At 44.3% G+C, this 22,034-nt stretch overlaps 1 protein-coding gene across 2 annotated transcripts in view; it reads right to left on the bottom strand.

Annotated features, from left to right (window-relative positions):
• WDR93 (WD repeat domain 93) overlaps nucleotides 1-22,034 on the bottom strand; it is a 173,244-nt gene that overhangs the window by 5,701 nt on the left and 145,509 nt on the right. For both annotated transcript variants that reach the window (XM_077473983.1, XM_077473984.1), the window contains exons 13-15: nucleotides 20,815-20,875; nucleotides 16,939-17,095; nucleotides 8,330-8,492 (exon numbers count right to left, since the gene is read on the bottom strand). In XM_077473983.1, coding sequence (XP_077330109.1) covers nucleotides 8,330-8,492; nucleotides 16,939-17,095; nucleotides 20,815-20,875 — 381 coding nt within the window. The remainder of the gene's footprint in view (nucleotides 1-8,329; nucleotides 8,493-16,938; nucleotides 17,096-20,814; nucleotides 20,876-22,034) is intronic.

The raw sequence follows: 22,034 nt of genomic DNA, 5'->3' as shown, positions 1-22,034 counted from the left end.
CTTGTACAGGACCTAAGGGCCGTCAACAAGCAGGTTATACCTCTGCCACCTTTGGTGGCAGATATTTCTTTCATCTTTTTGAAAATACCTGCTGATTCCCTTTGCTACACAGTAGTGGACCTGGCAAATGCATTTTTTAGCATCCCGATCGATGAAAGGGTATTGCCCATGTTTTCATTTTCATGGGGATGGAGGGGAAAGCAGTTGACCTGGTCAAGATTACCGCAGGGGTATGTGGACCGTCCGGCAGCCTTCTCCATGGTCCTTAATGAGACAATTAAGTCATGGACTGCTGAGCGCGGGTCGGTACTAATACAGTATGTGGACGACTTGCTCCTGTGCAGTCGATCTGCTGAAGATTGTGCGGTCGATTCCACATCTCTGTTACATCACCTGGCCAGGTCTGGCCACCTAGCATCGCAGAAGAAGATACAATGGTGTCAAAGTCAGGTAGAATACCTGGGATGCATTCTGAAGGAGGGAACCAGGCTAGTATCCCCCAAACGTGCCGCAGCCCTGCAGGCTCTCAGTCCTCCGAGAGACAAAGCAACCTTGCTGTCATTCTTGGGCGCAATCGTATATTGCCGCCAATGGATCCCAGATTGTTCATATTATGATGGCATTCTGAGGGAGGCTACCTTGTCCACCGCCCCAAAGACAATAGATTGGACAACAGAAAGGCTCCATGCTTTTCAGGCCTTGTTAAAAAGTCTGACTCAGGCCCCCGCCCTGGGATTGGTAGAATATGGCAAACCCTTTCAATTATACTGTGTGGTGTCGGGAAATTCTTTTGCTGCGGTTTTAACACAGCAACATGGAACCGGGTACCGACCAGTCTCCTATCTCTCAAAAAAGTTGCCTACCCAAGTACAAGGGATGCCATCTTGTCTACAAAACCTTGCTGCTTGTGCAATGGCAGTTCAAGAAGCTAACAAATCAGTATTAGGCCATGAGCTGACTCTCTACACTACTCATTCAGTGACTCACCTCCTGCAAAACATGAACACGCAGCATATGACAGCACAAAGGCTTAGTGGGTATGAGATCACACTTCTGAATACTGATAACCTCACCCTCAAACACGCACCACCAAGTAATCCCACTGTCCGCCTTTTGCATTCTTTGCTCAGGCTGCCACGAGACCCTGATCAGAAACACAATTGTGTTGAACAGGTTGCAGCAATAACCAGCCCTCGCCCAGATCTCACTGATATTCCCCTACCAGGAGTACAGGACGTTTTCGTAGACGGCAGCTGCTCCCGCCCCTCTGATGCAACATTCCTGACAGGGTACGCCATTGTCCAACTCCCTGATATGGTGTTGGAAGCAAAAGCTTTACCACCCTCCTCGGCACAGGTAGCAGAATTGGAGGCGCTCACAAGAGCTTGCATACTTTTCTCAGATCAGGAGGTAAACATCTACACAGATAGTAGGTACGCTTTTGGGGTCACGCATGACTATGGCGTAATATGGGCAAATAGAGGATTTAAAACTGCTGACAACAAGCCAATTGCTAACTCTACGCAAATTAAAGCACTCTTGCAAGCGATTCTTCTCCCAAAGCGGATAGCGGTCATCAAGGTAAAGGCACATTCATCAAATAACAGCAGAATTTCCAAAGGAAACGCGCTGGCAGACAGAGAAGCAAAAAAGGCCGCTGCCCTATACATTGGTCAGCCGGCCCCCACAACAATGTTCTTCAAAGAACATTTTACATCACCCAACTTTAAAACCATTGTGGCACAAATACAGGGATTAGCTACAAAGGAGGATGTTTCTTTTTGGGTCAAGGATGGCTTGACCAAGGACCAAGAAGGTCTTTGGTCAAAAGAGGGGAAGATATTGGGCATACCAGAATCAAGCAGTGTTCTCATACTTTCCTATCTCCATGGTCCAGGACATATAGGTACCACCGCCCTAACGAACATATACACAAAGTCTTTCTGTACAAACAACTTAAATAAACAGGCAAAACTCCTCACCAGCAGTTGTATGACCTGTGCACAAAACAATGTCCAAGGGAAAAATCATGGATTACATGGCCACCTGCCCCCACCCCTAGGTCCCCTAACAGATTTACAAATAGACTTTACACACATGCCCAAACAAAAAGGCAATTTGAAATACCTTTGCGTGATCGTATGCAAATGGTCAGGCTGGGTTGAAGGTATTCCGTGTACAGGTGAGACTGCTAAAATTGCTGCCAAATGCATACTGAACCATTGGGTTTGTAGGTTTGGAATACCAACGGCCATATGGTCAGACAGAGGACCTGCCTTCAGCTCCTCTGTTACACAGACTTTAGCTAAGCTACTAGGCTTACAGTGGAAACTGCACATCCCTTACCACCCACAAAGTGCAGGGGTAGTGGAAAGAATGAACAGGAACATTAAAGACAAGTTAAAAAAGGCTACGGGGGGCACCATGAAAGGATGGTTGGATTACCTTCCTTCTGTCCTATTTCAGATCAGAACAACACCACATGCCAGAACAAAACTCTCGCCCTTTGAGATTTTGATTGGAGTTCCTGCAAACATAGAGCTGCCCCTCTTAGATCAAAACACTGACATTAACATCTATTCCCAACAGGAAATGTACGTGAAAAATCTGGTAAGTATGCTACAGGAAATGAACGAACAAGTCTCTGTCACCTTTTCTCCTATTTCCACAGAGCCGACACACCCCTTCATCCCAGGAGATCAAGTGCTAGTCAAGCAACTGGCCCACAAAAAGAGGATCGGACCAATCTACTCTGGACCTTGGAAGATAGAGAAGGTTTCCAGAACTGCTGCACTGACCGATCTAGGAAACACCTGGATCCACGCCAGCCGGTTAAAGAAGTGTCCACAGCAACCCCAGACCCCAGACCCACCTCCAGCACCCCAGGACTCCTCTGACCAGGAACAGCAACCAGATTTGAAGGACGTTCAAGAAGGCATAAAGCAAATCTCTCTGAACGACAAGACAAATCCCTCACCCACAGGAAGAAACGAGTAACAGAACTTTGTACACAGTACCTGACAAAAATGATTTCCACTTCTGTGTCAGGAAGAACATTATGCTTCTGGACATGTCTGATTCTGATAGTATTCATACCTGTTTGGTTAATAGCAAATTGTGTGTACCATCCAGAAGATTTAGGGCTACTAGAAGGCATATGTGGGAAAGCACAGACAGCCAATGCACCTAGTTTAAAATATAAAAGAAGTATACACCCCACTGAACCCCCTTCAGGTTTAACCGACAAAATGTTGTTGTTAAAGTTTAAGTACAGTTATGCACAAAAGTCTGGTTTTGAGAAATGTTGGATATGCAGCAAACTCCACCCTAGTACAGCCAGAATCCCATTAATGGCCATTCCCTTAAACATCACTCCTTTCCTGAATGGAATACCCCCTATTGTTCTTGCCAATGTCATAAGAAAAAGTCCCAACAAGCCCCTCAGTTTTCAAATCGTGGGTAGAAGCCATGCTCCAGATTGGTGTTTCATAATGGGAAGCATTTCCAGGGGAGCTGAGGTGTGCAAATGGTCGAAACTTAATGTCTCCATGGCTTCCCTTACCGATAACTCATTTTTTCGCACCACAGACCCTGTGATAAATGCTACCATCTATGACCTTTTTAATTCTAGCTCCCACTCCCCGGTCACACAGTTATTAGCTCTGCTGATGGCATCTGGACATTCAAAAGGCGCAAGGACCATTGTTAGTCAACGACCCTTAGCATTAGGCAACACAACCTACATCTGTTGTGGCAAGCTCTGTTACCCATGGATTCCTGAGGAACCCCAAGGGTGGTGTTATCTTGCTAAAATAGTCCCTATAATGGGAGTAGTGGGGGATAATGGACAAGGACACCTACTTAAAGCTAGTACCCACCCAAGATACCCTCTAAAACACCTTGTGAAAAGAGAAATGTTCCTAGAAAAAGATATGACCTGGGCCTGGTTTCCTTCCTGGACAGGATGGGGAATAGATTTAATGAAGAAACTAAACAACTACACTTCAATCATAGATGAGATCTTGGAAAAGGACTCTGATGACATCACAAAACTAAACCTAGAAACCAGAGCAATTAGAAAACAACTAGAGCTACATGACCTGGCTATAGAAAGCATGAGTGCGGCCCTCACTGGCCTCTGTGAAATTACTGAGGACTATGAATGCTGCACCTGGATACATAACACGAGTATCGAGATCCCTGATTACTATGACATAATTGCACAACACAGAAAAGAGGTAAACAAGCTACAACAGGATGCAAGGGATATTGGGAAAACATGGGACCCTTTCTCTACAGGGTTCAGTTTAGGAGGTCTCACTTCATGGTTGAAGAACACTGCAATGACTATTTTTCACCATACTGCTTTTCATATTGTTCTTGTATGCATGCTTCATGTTACTCAAATGCCTCTGCAGGAAGGGTAGCGAAGCACATTCCGAAACCATGAAGCTGACTTCCATTTCCAGAGATCCCACGGTATGGTACGAGAACCAGGAACATGAGGCCGGAGGATATGAATCCTTGAGGCGTGACGAAAAGGTAGAAAATGACCATTTCGATGATATCGAATGGTCAAAGGGAGGATTGTAAGGAGATTCCATAATACATTGCATTATTGATTGTTGATTTTGATTATTGATTTCACCCTGAGGATATAAGTTCAGGATTGCTTATCTGCTTAGTGATTTAAAGAGACTTTCTTGGTACATTTTAGAGAATCTATCTCATGACAGTATTGCTTAATAACTGAATTATCTCATTGCCATGTCTATCTATTTCTGTTAAATGTCTTCATCTTAGGAAACATCTGTTTGTGGTTTTTATCTCTGTACACTGTTACTGGGTATGAAAAGGCTAGAATTGGTTTTGAGGAAGTTGTGGCTGGGCACATCATGGTCAGCAGACGTTAACAGAAAGTAAGGAATCATTGAACTGTAATAGCGTGAAATACAGAGGTTAAGATTAAGGTCACAAGACATTAACGAATAATATGCTAATGAACATTTATGTGTATCATTTTGATTGGCCCCCAAAATTGGGGCAGAGTTTTGCAAAGACAGTATAAAATAGCGAATCCTGTAATAAAGAGTTGTAACCATTTCAGCATACCTATTGTGTGTGTGTCATTGGTTAACCGCCGGCGTGGACCTCCACTGAGCCATCTCTAAGAGCCTAGGCCACAAGGAGAAGACGGGCAACCTAACACTCTTTATGGAGAGATACGGGGTCAATAAGACCCCACATCTCTCCTCCAGGCTGGAAAGCATGAGATCAGTGAAATAAAATTCACAATCTTATGCTGCCAGCTGCGATTGTGGCTTTGTTTACATCCGGGAACCCTGGCGTGATGTCATAACGTTGCACCTGGGCCTCCGACGGTCATAGAGATGACTGGTGACCATTTGGTCACCGAAAATCTCTATCGTCATCATCAGTGCCGATTCTTTCTCCGGGCTCCCGATGGCATGGGAGAGCCCAGAGAAGCACCGGATGGAGGCAGGGGGGGGGAGGGATTTCCCCTCCTGTTGCCTACAAGATCGATCAAGGGTGGAACTGCCGCTATAATCATTCTTATGGTACACAGAGTAGCCGGCTGGAAAGAATGATATCTGAATGATGCCTCTAGCTGCAGGCATCATTCAGATATTCGCTCACAAAGTCAAGGACGTCATTTTACTATAGCCAGGTAGGGAAGTGGAGAATTAACAACAAAAAAAAAAAAATTCATTAAATCCACAAGGACTATATTCTTTTATATTGGCTTTTAAAATCTACAAATGCAGCAATTTAGAAATTGATGGAATGGAAGGTTTAGCACTGAGAAACACTTTTAGAAAGAAAAAAAGTCAATTTTATATACAACTATATAGATCAGACCAAAATGAGGGACAAATGAGGGGGAAGAGAGACAGAGGGACATTGCTCCAATTCAGGGACAGTTCCTCGAAATCAGGGACAGTTGGGAGCTCTGAGGTTCAGTCATCTAAAGCTTGGTACAAGCAAATAGATCTAAGGCCAGCCATAGATGAAGCGATTTTCTTTTGCTAGAAAATCGCTAGATTCCCCCATCCACACAGTCATCCACACCGTTGGAAGAACACAGTAATTATTGCTAGCGGCTATAACAGCTTCTAGCAATAACTGCATGTAAAATCTGACAGGCTGGTTGATCATTCAACCTGCCAATACATGGTTTGAATCTCACACAGTTCCTGCTGAACCAGCCGAAATTCGAGTCATCTATGGCCGGCTTAAACGCGTATGGCCCCTGAATGGCATAACGCTGGGCACCACCAAAAATAGCTTTCCGTTTTGGGAGAAGTGGAACAGCCTTCTATCCTCAGTCATGTCTTTTCAACTTTCTGGGACAATGAGGAGGATATCATCCCTGCTCAGCTGTGGCAGCCAATCTAATATTGACATTGACAAAAGTAAATTTTCCATTTTCCATCCAAGTAGAGAGTGGTTGACAATAGACTGCTATCTGGCAGTGGATTGAACCTTTATTCATTACACCTAATACCGAAAACATACAGTTTAGATTAAGTTGTGTTTTGATATTGATTTGGGTTTCCCATTTTTGGCTTCTATACCATCGATCTCCCCTTCTGTACAGAGATAAGAATATTAATGTAATCTGTCAGTCACATACACTATATTACCAAAAGTATTAGGACACCTGCCTTTACAAGCACATGAACTTTAATGGCATCCCAGTCTTATTCCGTAGGGTTCAATATTGCGTTGGCCCACCCTTTGCAGCTTTAACAGCTTCAACTCTTCTGGGAAGGCTGTTCACAAGGTTTAGGAGTGTGTCTATGGGAATGTTTGACCATTTTTCCAGAAGCACATTTGTGAGGTCAGGCACTGATGTGGATAAGAAGGCCTGGCTCGCAGTCTTCGTTCAAATTCATCCTAAAGGTGTTCAGGTTGAGGTCAGGACTCTGTGTGGCCAGTCAAGTTCCTACACCCCAAACTCGCTCATCCATGTCTTTATGGACCTTGCTTTGTGCACTGGTGCTCAGTCATGTTGGAACTGTTCCCACAAAGTTGGGAGCATGAAATTGTCCAAAATGTCTTGGTATGCTGATACTTTAAGAGTTCCCTTCACTGGAACCAAGGGGCCAAGCCCAACCCCTGAAAAACCACCCCCCACCCAAATCCCCCTCCACCAAATGATTTGGATCAGTGCACAAAGCAAGGCCCATAAAGACAAGATTGAGCGAGTTAGGGGAGGAGGAATTTCCTGCACAGAGTCCTGACTTCAACCCAATAGAACACCTTTGGGATGAATTAGAGTGGCAGACTGTGAACCGGGCCTGGAAGAATGGTCAAACATTCCCATAGACACACTCCAAAACCTTGTGGACGACCTTCCTAGAAGAGCTGAAGCTGTTATAGCTGCAAAGGGTGAGCCAACTCAATATTGAACCCTACAGACTAAGACTGGAATGCCATTAAATTTCATGTGCGTGTAAAGTCAGTGTACAATATATGTAGAGAGAAATAGTTCTAAATCACAGAATCAGTGTCTCTTTAAGATAGACCTTGACTAGTAGAAGAAGCTTAGTTGCTTCTTATGCAAGTTGAAAAGAAGTGATGAGAGCTGGAAATAGTTCACTATACACTTGCAGCATAATAAATCCTCTATTCCTCTAGTTCAGTGTCTCTCAACCAGGGTACCATTTGGGTTCTTCTGGGGTTCCGCAAGCACCAGACCCAGTTTGCCCTGGTTCAGAGCACTCTGTAATGGGAGGGACTTTGTGCTGATGGGGGATTTTGATGTGACGGGGAGACTCTGTGATTGGGGGTACTCTGATGGGGCCTCTCATGTGTAGGAGAGATTCTGATGTGATTGGGGGGGGGCTTTGACTCTGTGGTGATGGGGGGCCGCTGATATATAGGGGGGGCTTTGATGTGATGGGGGACTCTGATGTTAAAGATGATCTCTGATGTAAAGGGAGGTTTCTGATGTGATTGAGGGGGCTCTGATTTATAGGGGGGGGGGGATTTGATGTAATGGGGACCTCTGATCTTAAAGATGGTCTCTGATGTAAAGGGGGGTTTCTGATGTGAGCTCAATTCAATCAAGGGGGTTGTGTGCATCTCAGGTTTTCTATCGGAGTGCCTAAGGATTCTGCATACTTGTAATGGGTGCTATGAGTGAAAATAGGTTGAGAAATGCTGGTCTAGTTTGTACGAATGAATGTATGAATATGTATGTATGAATAGTTCAGATATATTATCAGTATTGGGTTCTTCTGCCAGAATGTCATTCTGCTTTAATGTTAACAAGAACTTTCATGTTTTTATTTTATATCCTTACCTTGACTGTAACAGTAATTTGCACTTTTGCTCCCATGGTAAATTGTGGGACAAAACCCCAACAGGTTTTTGTGTTTTTATTAACTTGTTTAAACTGAAGACAAAGACTGAGCAACCGCCATTTTCTGCCGACAAAGTCTCTCCAGGTGTCGCTTTCTCATTACCTGTAAAATAAAGAAAACGTCACATCTAACAGCATGAAACCCCCTCTGGAATATGGCATCTCTGTCCAGCTGTTTGTTAACGATAGATAGAGAGGAAAAAACACCACCCCAAAGTAACCCTCCAGGGCTAAAGCTCTACCTCCCGTTGATGAGCCCCAGGTGCTGGCTGTTACACACACTGTGGGCAAGTAAGCAGAACAAGACTCTGGATTGCCGCACACTGGAGAAAGACTTGAAATCTCGTCTTTTATTGAAACAACCTAGGTCACATCAAATCAAATAATCCACAGCAAAAAGATGACAGGGTACAAAAATGCTGACACGTTTCGCACCGTGATTAGTGCTTACTCATAGCTGATTTGATTTGATGTGACCTACGTTGTTTCAATAAAAGACGAGATTTCAAGTCTTTCTCCAGTGTGCGGCAATCCAGAGTCTTGTTCTGCTTACTTGCCCACTGTTTGTTAACGATAAAATATAGTGCACTGTCAGTGAACACCTATTAATGTTATTAATGTATTGTTTAATTAAAAATGATTTATTATGTGACTTTCATATTTTAACTTGCTAGCTCTTACAAGGAGTTTGTTTTATTTATAGACTTGCATTGAGAGAAGCAGAATAAGAGCGCCACCACTGTGCAGCAGGAAGCTCTGCAGTGAAGAAATATAGGTGCAATGCATCTGCCTGTACTCCATTTGCAAGAGCACTGTAGGCAGGAACTATTTTTTACTTCAACTCAGACGTTCCGAAATCTTCACTTTTCTGGGGAGCAAAGAAAATAGTGATTGAATGATTACAGAGTACATTGTGTGAAATGGGGACTTCTAGTGCTTGCATATGGTTATCGCTCCACATAGGTCAGTATCTGCTTCCTAGCCTGAGATGATGGCTTAGCGATGACGGTCATGTCAGTCCTGATGGCTGTAAAGTTCTGGCTGTCTTAACATATGTGGACTTCTTAGATCATTTCTCTGCTGCTGCCTCTCACCTACTAACTTGTTACAAAATTACATTCTTTGAGTGATTATTAGGTGCAAGGAGAAATTACATCGGTCTTCTAAAAGCTCCTTTCGCATGGTCACAGCAATTAAAAAGACAGATTTATAATGATAAAGGGTGCAGCTTAAAAAAAAAAAGAAAATAAATATTATATATATATATATATATATATATATATATATATATATATACATACATACATACACACACACACACACACACACACACACACACACACACATTATGAAAGGCAAGGAGATTGATGGACGTTGTTTCACCTCACATGCATTCATCTGCCAAGAACTAGAGTGGCACAGTGGTGTAGTGGTTAGCACTCTCACCTAGCAGTAAGAAGGGTCGCTGGTTGGAATCCAAACCACGACACTACCTGCCTGGACTTTGCATGTTCTCCCTGTGCCTGCGTGTGGCTTCCTCCCACAATCCAAAGACATGCAGGTAGGTTAATTGGCTTCTGTCCAAAATTGGCCCTAGTATATGAACGGGGACCTTGGATTGTGGACTCCTTGAGGGTAGGGACTGATGCGAGTGTGCGATGTACAGGGATAGGGACAATTGTAGACACTCACTCAGGTTGAACTGGATGGACTGGTGTCTTTATTCAACCTTACTATGAAACTATGAAACTAAGGTGGAATCTGCTCCAAGTTTTACCAACCACCTTGGTATGGTTGGTTCAGGACCAGGTTTTGCTAAGGTGGTATAAGCTAAGCAGGACCAGAGCATAGGATTGCTCTTGGCCTGGGACTCAGGAAGCCAAAACCCTGAGAGAGCTGCTTATGTGAAGTTTGCTTTGTAAAAAGAAAAGGTTTGCATTATCTTTGTCTTGTTGGTGACTGGGAGAAACCCTTCACCTGTGAGTCAGGAACCTGCAATGTTCAGTTAGTGCCTGGATGGCAAGGATTTATTTTCTGTTTTTGTTTGTGTTATTTTCATGCAACCTTAAAGCGGGACTCCGCGTTTTTTTTTTTTTTTTAAAAGCCAGCAGCTACAAATACTGCAGCTGCTGACTTTTAAAATAGTGACACTTACCTGTCCAGCGCTCCCGCGATGTCGGCACCCGAAGCCGATCTCTCGATCGTCTCTCGGGTGCTGCCGCCGCCATCCTGGGTATGGGAATCAGGAAGTGGAGCCTTTCGGCTTCATTTCCCGGTTCCCTACTGTGCATGTGCGAGTCGCGCTGTGCAATAAGAATGGACCCGCTGCCTCTGCGATCTGTGTGTTTCCCAGCAGGCAGCGGGGCACTTGCGGAAAGGGGCGTACAGAGAGCTATCCCGGAAGTGGGTGCAGATACCTGTACTGTACAGGTACCTGCACCCCCCTCCCCCCTGAAAGGTGCCAATTGTGGCGCCGGAGGGGGGGAGGGTTCCGATGAGCGGAAGGTCCACTTTAGGGTGGACCTCCGCTTTAAGGCCACTTACACACTGAGGCACTGGCTGAATTGACAGTAAAGCGCCGCTAGTTTTAGCGGCGCTTTACTGTCATTTTAGTTGAACTTTTCGATCGCTAGCGGAGCGCTTTTAACCCCTGCTAATGGGTGAAAAAGGTTTAAAAATGCCTGGAAAGTGCTGCCTCCCGCACCGTCCCAAAGATGCTACTTGCAGGACTTTTTTCCCTGTCCTGCAAGCACACCACCTCGGTGTGAAAGCACTTTGGCTTTCACACTGAGGCTGCTGAAGAGGCAGTTTACAGGTGTTTTTCAGGCGCTATTTTTAGCACAAAATGCCTGTAAAATGCCTCAGTGTGAAAATGGCCTTTAAAATTAAACTGGCTACAGATTTTAAGAAAACTGTCGTTTGGACTACCGTTTTTCCCAGGGAAGGTGATCCCCTTTGAGCTAACCCCTGACATATGGTGGATTTGGGGGGGCATCTTCCTGAACAAGTGGAAAGATGGAGGACGTGTTGAAGTCCAACTGCAACCCAGTAGGAAACCAATCGCTGGTAGCAGGAAGCCAACCGCCAACCGCAAGAGATGAATCGCCAGGCCACTGCAACCCAGCAGGAAGCCAATTGCCAGCAGCAAGAAGCCATTGCAGCCCAGCAAGAAATCAACTGCCAGTTTGCAGAGGCCCTGGTGCAATTAAAGTAGGGGTCCACAGGTCCTTTGCTAGTGCAACCGAAAATGGTGCATGCCAGCTATTTCCTGCAAAAGATGACACTTGCAGATGATGTGAAGGCTTATCTGGCACTATTGAAAGAGTCGCTGTTTGGGAAGGATGGCAAAAAGAGCAGTGGGCAGGACTGCTAGCACCCTTTCTGACTGGAGAACCCCAAAAGGCCTATTTTGACCTGGAACCAGATGCCGCCCAGGACTATGAGACACTGAAAGCTGAGACATGCCTGGGTGTCACCATTGCAGTCCGGGCTCAGCGGGTGCATAGGTGGGCATACAGTAATGATAAGCAACCCCGCTCCCAGATGTATGAATTGGTATACCTCACCAAAATGGTTGCAGCCAGAGACTTTGTCAGGCCCCAAGATTGTGGAGCGTGTGGTCATGGACCGTTACTTGCGTGTGCTCCCTGCCGCTTTGAGGAAGTGGGTCAATCTTGGGGAACCTAAGTCTGCAAACCAGCTGGTGGACCTGGTGGAGAGATATATGGCTGCTGAGGACTTGTTGACCTCATCCGTGACCCAGCCCAATGTCTCTAGGGGTGAAAAATTGCCCGGATGATCCGTCTCGAGGGTTCAAGAGCTTAGGGAAAAATTACAAGACTGTGGCTACAGATAATGAGACTGTGGGCTCAGGACCTGGGGACTGGCCGAATAGGTCAGGAAGGTCCCTGAGGCCATTTAGAGGACTGTGTACAGAACACATAAAAGGTTATCGCTGCCAGTTAGCAGGTGATATTGCTGCTAACTGTTCCCTAAATGATGAACCAATGCAATGTTATAATGCTTATTTGACATGTTTCTTTTTGCACAGGCGGCATGTGCTGCATTATGTCAGGGACGCGTGGAAAAACAAATGTGTGTGATTTCAGTTGATGGAAAGCCAGTCACTGCTCTGATACATTCTGGTAGTGTTGTGACATTAGTTAAAGGTGATTATGTAAATCCTGCCAAGTTACACCCTAGAACTATTGGGGTTATTTGCATACACGGTGACATAACTCACTACCAGACTGCTGTGGTCGAGGTTGATACCCCTTGGGGCACGGTGACAAATTCAGTGGGATACCCTTACTGCTTCATGAGGAAACATCGGAACTCACTCCAGACCAGTGGCAGCCGGTGGTAATTTTTTTTTGGGGGGGCTGCAAACAGTAACACCCATCCCCCCCCCCCGGTCATTTGGGTCCTGGAGCACTTACTCCATCTATGGTGGGCAGCGCTTCACTGGCAGCTTCCCCTGCTCGGCGGCAGCGGTTTGCCCTTCCTCTGCTCTCCACAGGCATCACAGCTTCCGTTTCCTTGCTCCTCCTCGGCAGAAAATCGTAAAACGGGTCTCAGACCCGCTTCTGATTGGCCGGATTGAGGATCAGTGTTTCAATCTGCTGTTCTAACACCTGGGTCGGCTCATAGTGCAATGCTCTGCGCCCAGAGCCCACCCTATTTGGAAGCCTAGTAGAGCCTTTGGCTCTAATCATGTGCTTAAAAAAAACCCAGCCACTGTAATTCATCCGCCTAAAGTCCTGAAAGAGGCCAGACACATGAATAAGGGGTGGCGGCCATGGATAGAAGGGGGTGTGACAGCCGTGGATAGAGGGGGCGGCACCCGGCACCCCTAATGGATGGGCCACCACTGCCCCAGACCCTTTTGATTGAAAGGGAAACTGTTGGTGTGTCCAAGGAAGGGGTAGATTCTTTTCCTTTTTCTGTAATGGCTGGGGAGTAGGAGGAGCTGGAAGCTAGCCTCCGGCTTGAGGATAATGAAGAAATTATCTCTGACTTGTGAGTGGGCAGAAACAGATTTTTGTACCGAACAATTACGAGACACCACACTCACTAGAGGCAGAAAAAACATTAAGATGATGGATGGGGAACCTGTTGAACCTAATGTCTTTCCCCTACATGGCTCTTAAAAATAACTTGCTGTATCAGGTAATAAAGCAAGGGGAGGAGGAGGTAGAGCAGCTAGTGGTTCCCAAACCCTATTGCCGGATGGTATTAGATTTAGCCCATGGTCATGTAATGGGTGGACATCTGAGTATAGAGAAAACCAAGGAGAGAACAACCCAGAGATTCTTTTGGCCTGGGTTACATGCAGATGTCAAAGAATATTGTGAATCGTGCCCAGTGTCAATATTCTGCTCTCGCCCCATTTTCGCAGTCTGCTGGTACCTTTACGAATAACTGAAGTACCTTTTGAAAGAATTGGCATGGATCTGGTGGGACCAGTAGTAAAGTCTGTCTGGGGCCACCAGCACATACTGGTAATACTGGACTATGCCACACGATATCCTGAAGCCATTCCCTCAAGTAATACCTCAGCTAAGACTATTGCCACAGAGCTTGTCCAGGTATTTAGTTGTGTGGGTATTCCAAAATAAATATATTTACAGATCAAGGCACACAATGTATGTCCAGAGTCTCTTAAGAATTGTGCAAGTTGTTCAAAATCTCCCATCTCCGTACCTCTGTCTACCACCCCCAAACTGATGGTCTTGTAGAGAGATATAACAAAATGCTCAAAAACATGTTAAAAAAGATGGTGGACAAAAATGAGAGAAATGTGGATTTTCTGCTGCCATACCTTCATGTTTGTCATTCGAGAGGTACCTCAGGCATCTACGAGGTATTCCCCTTTTGAACTACTGTATGTTAGACATCCCGGGGATCCCGGGGATGGCTAGATGTTGCAAAAGAAACGTGGAAGGGACAGACCACGCCTTAGAGAAGAGTCCTTGAGCATATCTCACTGATGCAAGATAGAATCGCGGCTGTCATGCCGCTTGTGCAGGAACATATGTAGAAAGCCCAGGAGGCCCAGAGAAGGGTTTATAATTGGGGTGGCAAGACCCATACTTTTCACCCTAGTGATAGAGTGTTGGTACTAGTCCTCATGGTTGAGAGTAAATTCCTAGTAAAATGGCTGGGTCCCTTTGAAATTATGGAAAGAGTAGAGGAAGTAAACTACAAAGTTTACCAGCCAGGAATAAGGAAACCAGAGCAAATATATCACATTAATCTCTTGAAACCTTGGAAGGAAGGAGAAACGTTACTGGCAGTCCCAACACCCCAAAAGGACATGTGCCCTGGGACACCTGAAGTACCTATAACTGAAACCTTGTCAGTGGCCCAAGAGAAGGACGTTAAAGAGTTTGTTAGTAAAAACAGAGACTTTTTCTCTCACTTGCCTGGATTGACCACAGTTATACAGCATGACATAAAAACAAAGGGGATAAGATGGCGCAAAGGACCAATCACAGCAAAGTCTCTTAAAAGTAATAAAAGGGAGGGGAATTAAAAGAAATTGTCCAAAGTTTTGATAAAAGTATAGTAGTAGTCAATATAAAATGTATAATATATTTGCACTGTCAGCAGGAGTCTTGAGAGGAGAAGCACAACTCTCTAAAAAATGCAATGGGAGGAAAGGAGAAGTGCGCCAGACTAAGTGCAATATATAAGGAAGCATTTAATGTAATATAACAAATGGCCAAATGGCTACTCACAAGGAATTGCATTAATCAGGCATATAGTTAAAAAAAAAAAGGAGGGGGGTCCGGAGTCACTAGAAAGTCAGTGAAGGAGCGAGGATGGTACACTGCTGGCAAGCAGTAGAGGAAAGATGCAACAGTAGAGCCTCCGTGGGTAGTTCTCTAATTAGCAGCCTTGCCGATACTGTGGTGACACTAACATATGGTATTCTCAGCGTCCGGAAAGGCCGAACGGACAGAACCGGAAGTGCGCCTCAGCGTGGAACGCAAGCTCCGTAGACCGGACGTGACGTGGCAACCAATCGGAAGACGCGTTTCACAACATCCGTTGTTTCCTCAGTTCTATCAGTCTATATAGGAGTTTATTAGGTTTCTATAAGAAAACAGGACAGATACAGCAAGTAAACCTAATGGGAGTGCAGTCCCTGGTCCAAGCATAGGACAAGGCAGCAAGTCAGTATGAGAAAGGGTCATATAAGGAGATCAGAAATGTTAGGTCCCAACAGGATGGGATAATGCAATGCAAGGAATAATGACCTTTACTAAGATTATTATAGCAAAAAGTAAAAAATATTGCATTTTTTTCAAAATTGTCGCTCTATTTTTGTTTATAGCGCAAAAAAGAAAAAACGCAGAGGTGATCAAATACCACCAAAAGAAAGCTCTATTTGTGGGAAAAAAAGGACGCCAATTTTGTTTGGGAGCCACATCGCGCGACCGTGCAATTGTCAGTTAAAGTGACGCAGTGGCGAATCGCAAAAAGGGGCCTGGTCCTTTAGCTGCAAAATGGTCCGGGGCTTAAGTGGTTAACAAGTGTCTATATGGCAGGATCACTAGGTATTATTTAAAATGGTTCAAAAGATAAACGTTGTTTTACCTTAAAGTGATATTAAAGCCTTGTTATTTGTTATTTTTAAACAAACAAAAAAAATGTCATACTTACCAGCCCAGATTCTACTCTTCTCGGGTCCCTCTTTGGTGCACCAGGCCCCTCCCTCCTGACGAGTGCCCCCACAGCAAGCAATTTGCTATGGGGGCACCTGAGCCACTGCTCTGTGTGTCCATTCAGACATGTCCTCGTGGCTCGGCCCCGCCCCCTCTCTCTCTCCTCATTGGCTCACTGACTTCGATTGACAGCAGTGGGAGCCAATGGCGCCTGCTGCATGTCTCAGCCAATCAGGAGGAAGAGTCCCGGACAGCCGAGTCTCTCATGCAACATAAATGGATCGAGATGGGGCTCAGATAAGTATCTGGTGTGCTGAGGGGGGAGATGCACACAAAAGGTTTTTTTATCTTAATGCATAGAATGCATTAAGATAAAAAAACTTTCTGCCTTTAGAACCACTAATGCATTCTCTGTATTAAGGTAAAAAACCCTTTTAATAGTGCCCCCCCCCCCCCCCAAATACTAATCTGAACCAAGTCTCAGTCCAGCGCTGTGCACATCTGGCACATCTGCAGAAACTCTTCTGCCATCTTCTGGCTCTCACAGGCTTGGCTGAGAGTTGCTGTCAATAAAAACCTGTGAAGGAGCCAGAAGCGCCAGCAGGAGACCCGGGAAGAAGAACATCCGGGCAGAAAAACCATTACACAGAGCAGGTAAGTATGATGTTTGCGGTTTAAAAAAAAAAGAAAAAAAAAGAAAAATCAATCTTTACAATCACTAAGTGAAATCTGCAGATTTACAAATGCTTTTTGAAATTACATTGACACGCTAAAGAATATATGAGATTTAATCGACTAGATTTACATATACTTTAAAACGGCACAAGATGAATCAACATCAATATGTATGACATATGCATGTGAACTATATAAATTTACCTTTAAGAAATAGGCTGAGATTATCTGTATCAAGAGCATAAACTGGCTGCCATGGACTTGCCAGCATATGAGTTGATGGCAGGCCAAATTGGCAAACTGGTTCACATTTGGCAACATCGAAAAGCTCCACTGTACTGTTCCAATAATGTAAGAGCACCTATAATACAGTAATGTTATTACTTGTCAGCAAGGTCGGCCAAATATTATTTATTCACTGCTACTCACATTATATACAGACATTCAGAATTCACACACACATAACCTAGGTAGAATTTTTCTTTGAATTTTGCTTGTAGATTTATTAATCCTAGGGAAATGTATATCTAGTATAGAAAAATAATGACACTATTGCTTAAAAAGGTATTAGCTATTCACAGCTATCAAAATGTTTGCTTTAAAGTGGCTATAAACCCTTTACAACCACTTTAACCTACAGGTAACCCTAGACTAAGGCTTACCTGTAGGTGCATGAAATATCTCCCAGACCTGCACGGTCTAGGAGATATTTGCAAATCGCCATACGGCGTTTTCTTCTGCGTATGCGCCGGAGTTAGAAAGGTCACGCTGTGCCGTTTCTAGCTTGGGTCATGCCGTTAAAGGCGGCTCCCATGCGCATGCTCGGGAGTGACATCACACGACTCCAGCCAGTCACAAAGCCGGAGTTCACGGCCCCGGAAGGAAGAGGGGTGAAGAATGGGCTTCTCCTGCAGGTAAGTGACACATAATGGGCTACGATGTGATGCATAGTAGTCCATTATGCTTTACCTTTGCAGAGAAACAAAGAGGAAGTAACACCCATCAGGGGTTACTTCCTTTTAAAAGTACAGTGTATCTAAATTCAAAAAAAAAATTAAATTTAGAGAGAGTTTTCTTTGTCATCTATTATGTCCCATTAGGGAGGTCTTCATTTGTTTCTTGTCTTGAACACACAAGAGGAAGTAAGAGAGAAGTTTTCCAAAGTGAAGGGAATCCGCCTCCTAAAGTGGTTCTAAAGGCAAAAGTTTTTTGTTACCTTAATGCATTCTCTCCATTAAGGTAACCTAAGCTTGATCTCAATACAGTGATGTACACGAGGGCAGTGGCTCTCTCTGCCTCCTCATTGGCTCAGAGACAGCAGTGGGAGCCATTGGCTCCTGTTGCTGTCAATCACAGCCAGAGACGAGGGCGCAGTGGGCAGGGCCAAGTCCCGCTGTCTGTGTCACTAGACACAGACAGTGAGGCTTGGTAATGAGCCTGCATTAGTGTCCCCATAGGAAGCGACTTGCTATGGGGACACTTAGCAGGGGGAGGAGCCAGAAGTGCCAGCAGGGGACCCAAGAGGAGGATCTGGGCTGCTGATTAGACAGCTGTCACCTGAACAGATATCCCTATTAGAAGGGTTTCCCTTCCCTCTAAAGTGGTCCTTAAATTGTACACATTTTGTCCAGTTCCTGAAGAACTGGGTGAAATTCGCTCTGTGGGTGGTCCTGTGGGCAATCTACCGCATCACATCACTTTTGTCAGCAAAAACATGGTTGCATTTAAAGCAGATGCTGTTCAGGTACTTTGACAGCCAACAGTGCTGCCTATAAAAATACAATAGCCATAGCGAGAAATTCATCCACCTGTACAGCGTGGATAGAGGGATTTTTATTTTTTTATTTAGCCTGAACGAGAAAAAAAAAAAAAAAAAACCCTAATCGGTGTATGGGCAGTTGAATAAAAAATAAAGTTTGGCTTTAGATACACTTTAAAGCAGAACAAACAGGCAGGTTCTTTATTGCATGCAATGTCTCTTCTGCAATAAAATATAACTCCCTGCCTATTTTCAATGCTCTGCAAAATGTAAACAGAGCTGCGAATGCATCGGGCACACTGTACTCCTGCGCATGGCCACTGCACTATTGCAGAATAGGCAAGTATCCCTGAATTTAGCTCCGCTTTAACCACTTCAGCCCCGGAAGGATTTACCCCTTAATGACCAGGCCATTTTTTTGCGATACGGCACTGTCGCTTTAACTGACAATTTTACGGTCATGCGATGTTCTACACAAACAAAATGTATGTCCTTTTTTTTTATCCCACCAATAGAGCTTACTTTTGGTGGTATTTGATCACCTCCTACAGTTTTTATTTTTATATTTTATATATAAACAACAAAAAAAAAAAAGCAGACAATTTTGAAAAAAACTATATTTTTTACTTTTTGCTATAATAAATATAAAAAAGTCTTCATCCAGTTTAGGCCAATATGTATTCTTCTACATATTTGTAGTAAAAAAAAAAAAAATCGCAATAAGCGTATATTGGCATGGGATAGATTTTATGGCATTTTTATTATAGTTTTTTTTTTTTACTAGTAATAGGGGTGATCAGCAATTTTAAGCAGGACTGCAGCATTACGGCGGAGAGATCGGACACTTTTGACACTTTTGTGGGACCAGTGACATTTATACGCCTAAAAATAGCTACTGATTACTGGGAAGGGATTAACACTAGGGGGCGATCAAGGGGTTAAGTGTTCCCTAGGGAGGTGTTTCTAACTGTGGGGGGAGGGGACTGATTGGGAGTAGAGAGAGATCCTGTTCCTAATCACTAGGAATACACGATCTCTCTCTATTCCCTTGTCAGAATGGGGATCTGTTTTTTACATTGACAGATCCCCCCCCCCCCCATTCTGGCTCTCTGTGGAGCGATTGCGGAAAATCGTCTCCAGTGACGCGCCGCGGGTGTGCACACCTGCTATTTCTCTTAAAGCGGATGGCGTAGAACTACGGCGATTTCGTGCAGCCAAGCCAAGCTGCCATATTATAATGAGGGTGGCAGGTCAGCAAGCGGTTAAAGGATAAATTCACCTTTTAACATAAAACAATAAAAGCTAATGTTTTTTGCAGGTAAAAAAATGTGCATGTACTATTTTTGTTTTAGGAGCCTGGAAAACAATGCACCAGCGATCAACAGATCGTACATACAGTAGTATGGATAGTATGGATAGGCAGTTTTAAACTGACAGGAAGAATCAATGAACTACCACAGCACTCAATAAGCCCTGGTAGTTCATTGAGAACTACAAGCCGACATCTGCAAAGGTTGTTGGTACTTGTAGTTTGATTTACAAGAATATGTAAATCAATGACGCGGCTGTGTGTGAGCCCCACACTCTTTGAATTGTGGCAGCGAATGCTGGGAGAAAATCCCTTGCTCGCTGTCACGGGGGGATAGGGAGGAGAAATCTGATGCTGAACATGTTACATGCTGCACCCTAAATAAGGGTGTAACATATTCAGAAAGGTAAACCTAATCCAATGTGCACTAGAAACAACAGATGGAATAACTGGTTACCATGGCCAATGCATATGTATTTATAATGAAAGGTTAATGTCATAGAAGCTCACACTAACACCCCTTTCACACTGGGGCGCTTTTCAAAAAATAGCGCCTGAAAAGTTCCTCTCAAGCCACCCCAGTGTGAAAGCCCAAGTGCTTTCACACTGGGGCGGTACGCTTGCAGGATGGGAAAAAAAGTCCTGCAAGCAGCATCTTTTGGGCAAACGGTGTATACACCGCTTGCAAAACACCCTGCTCAATGAAATGAATGGGCAGCGCTGCCAAAGTGCCGCAACACAGTTGCTATTAACCCTTGCATTGGCCACTAGCGAGGGTCAAAACCGCCCCGCTAGTGGCTGAAAAGTGCAGCTATAACAGCGGTAAAGCCGCGCTTTACCGCTAACATTGTGACCCCAGTGTGAAAGGGGTCTTAAAGATTAAAAATGTTAGGACAAGCAGGGAAAGCACAGAAATATTGAAATAGATACTATATATATATATATATATATATATATATATATATATATATAAAGAGAAAACTAACATAATTGAAAGTATATAAAATCTTACCATACTTGGAAGGGAGTGGATTGGAGATACTGCACTGATCTGGTTATCGGAGGTGCCAGTACTTTGGAAAAACAACATTAGAGATAAAAGATGTGTTAATCTGCCAGTAGATGGAAAGCAATCCTGTCACCTGCAAATCTGTGTTTTTAGAATAGCTTGAAATGGGCCTAAAATACATTGGAGATTTTGTGTGATTATCAATTAAACAAGCCATACAACTAAAAATCTTATTTAATTGGTGGCTGAAACCTGCAATCAATGACATCTACCTCCTCCTCGTCGTTTTATATTGAGCCAGTCAATGATTGTGTGTTTGTGGGAAAAAATCTACAGAAAATTGTATAGTGTGTATCCAGCTTTACACTGGGAACAGGAAAAGATCTATCTCAGTCCCTTAAGGTGGGAAACAAGCGAATTGTGGCCCTACTTAGGTGTAAGATCATAACCCTAAGGGCCGGTTCACACAGCGAGGCGAGGCGAGGCGACACGGCTCGCCTCGCCTCGCTCCCGCAAGTCGCCCCCGTTCTGTACAATGGAACCGTTCTGAGAGGAGCGACTCGAGTCGCTCCGACTCAGAAAAAAGGTTCCTGTACTACTTCGGGGCGACTTGCATTGACTTCTATACAGAAGTCCTCTGCAAGTCGCCGCTGAGCTCCCCGCAGGTCGCGGCGAGGTAAGTCGGAGACGCCTCGCCACGCCTCGCTGTGTGAACCGGCCCTTAGGTGCAAATCCATCCGAAGGAGGGTGCACATATTGCATGCACTTTTTTTTCGCATGAAGTGGTGAATAAATACTGCAAGTTGAACACTGGAGACTGAAACATTTTCGCATATAGTATTTGATGGCACAGGCGTTTATTGGATCGATGGGACTATTTATGGACTATTGAGCGTATGTTGGCACTACTTGGGTTCTGTTTTTATTTGGTTCCTTTATCATACTTTTTCCTGGATTTTGTTTTTCATTTATTTTCATTGTTATAAAATGATTACAAACACATTTATGAAAGGCAAATCCACTTTGCACTGCAAGTGCACTTGGAAGTGCAAACCCAAGGGGAACATGCAAGAAAAATTAAAAACAGCATTTTAGCTTGCGCATGATTGGATGATAAAATCAGCAGAGCTTCCCCTCATTTCAGATCTATCGCTCAGATTTACAGCGACTGGACTTCCAGGTGCACTTGCAGTGCAAAGTGGATTTACCTTTCGCAAATAACC

The sequence above is a fragment of the Lithobates pipiens genome, unplaced genomic scaffold, assembly GCF_037356315.1.
Source record: "Lithobates pipiens isolate NorthernLeopardFrog02 unplaced genomic scaffold, aLitPip1_a1.2 Scaffold_8, whole genome shotgun sequence".
Lineage (NCBI taxonomy): Eukaryota > Metazoa > Chordata > Amphibia > Anura > Ranidae > Lithobates > Lithobates pipiens.
Note: the sequence above shows the minus strand (reverse complement) of the source record. Positions and strands in the feature narration are given on the sequence as shown.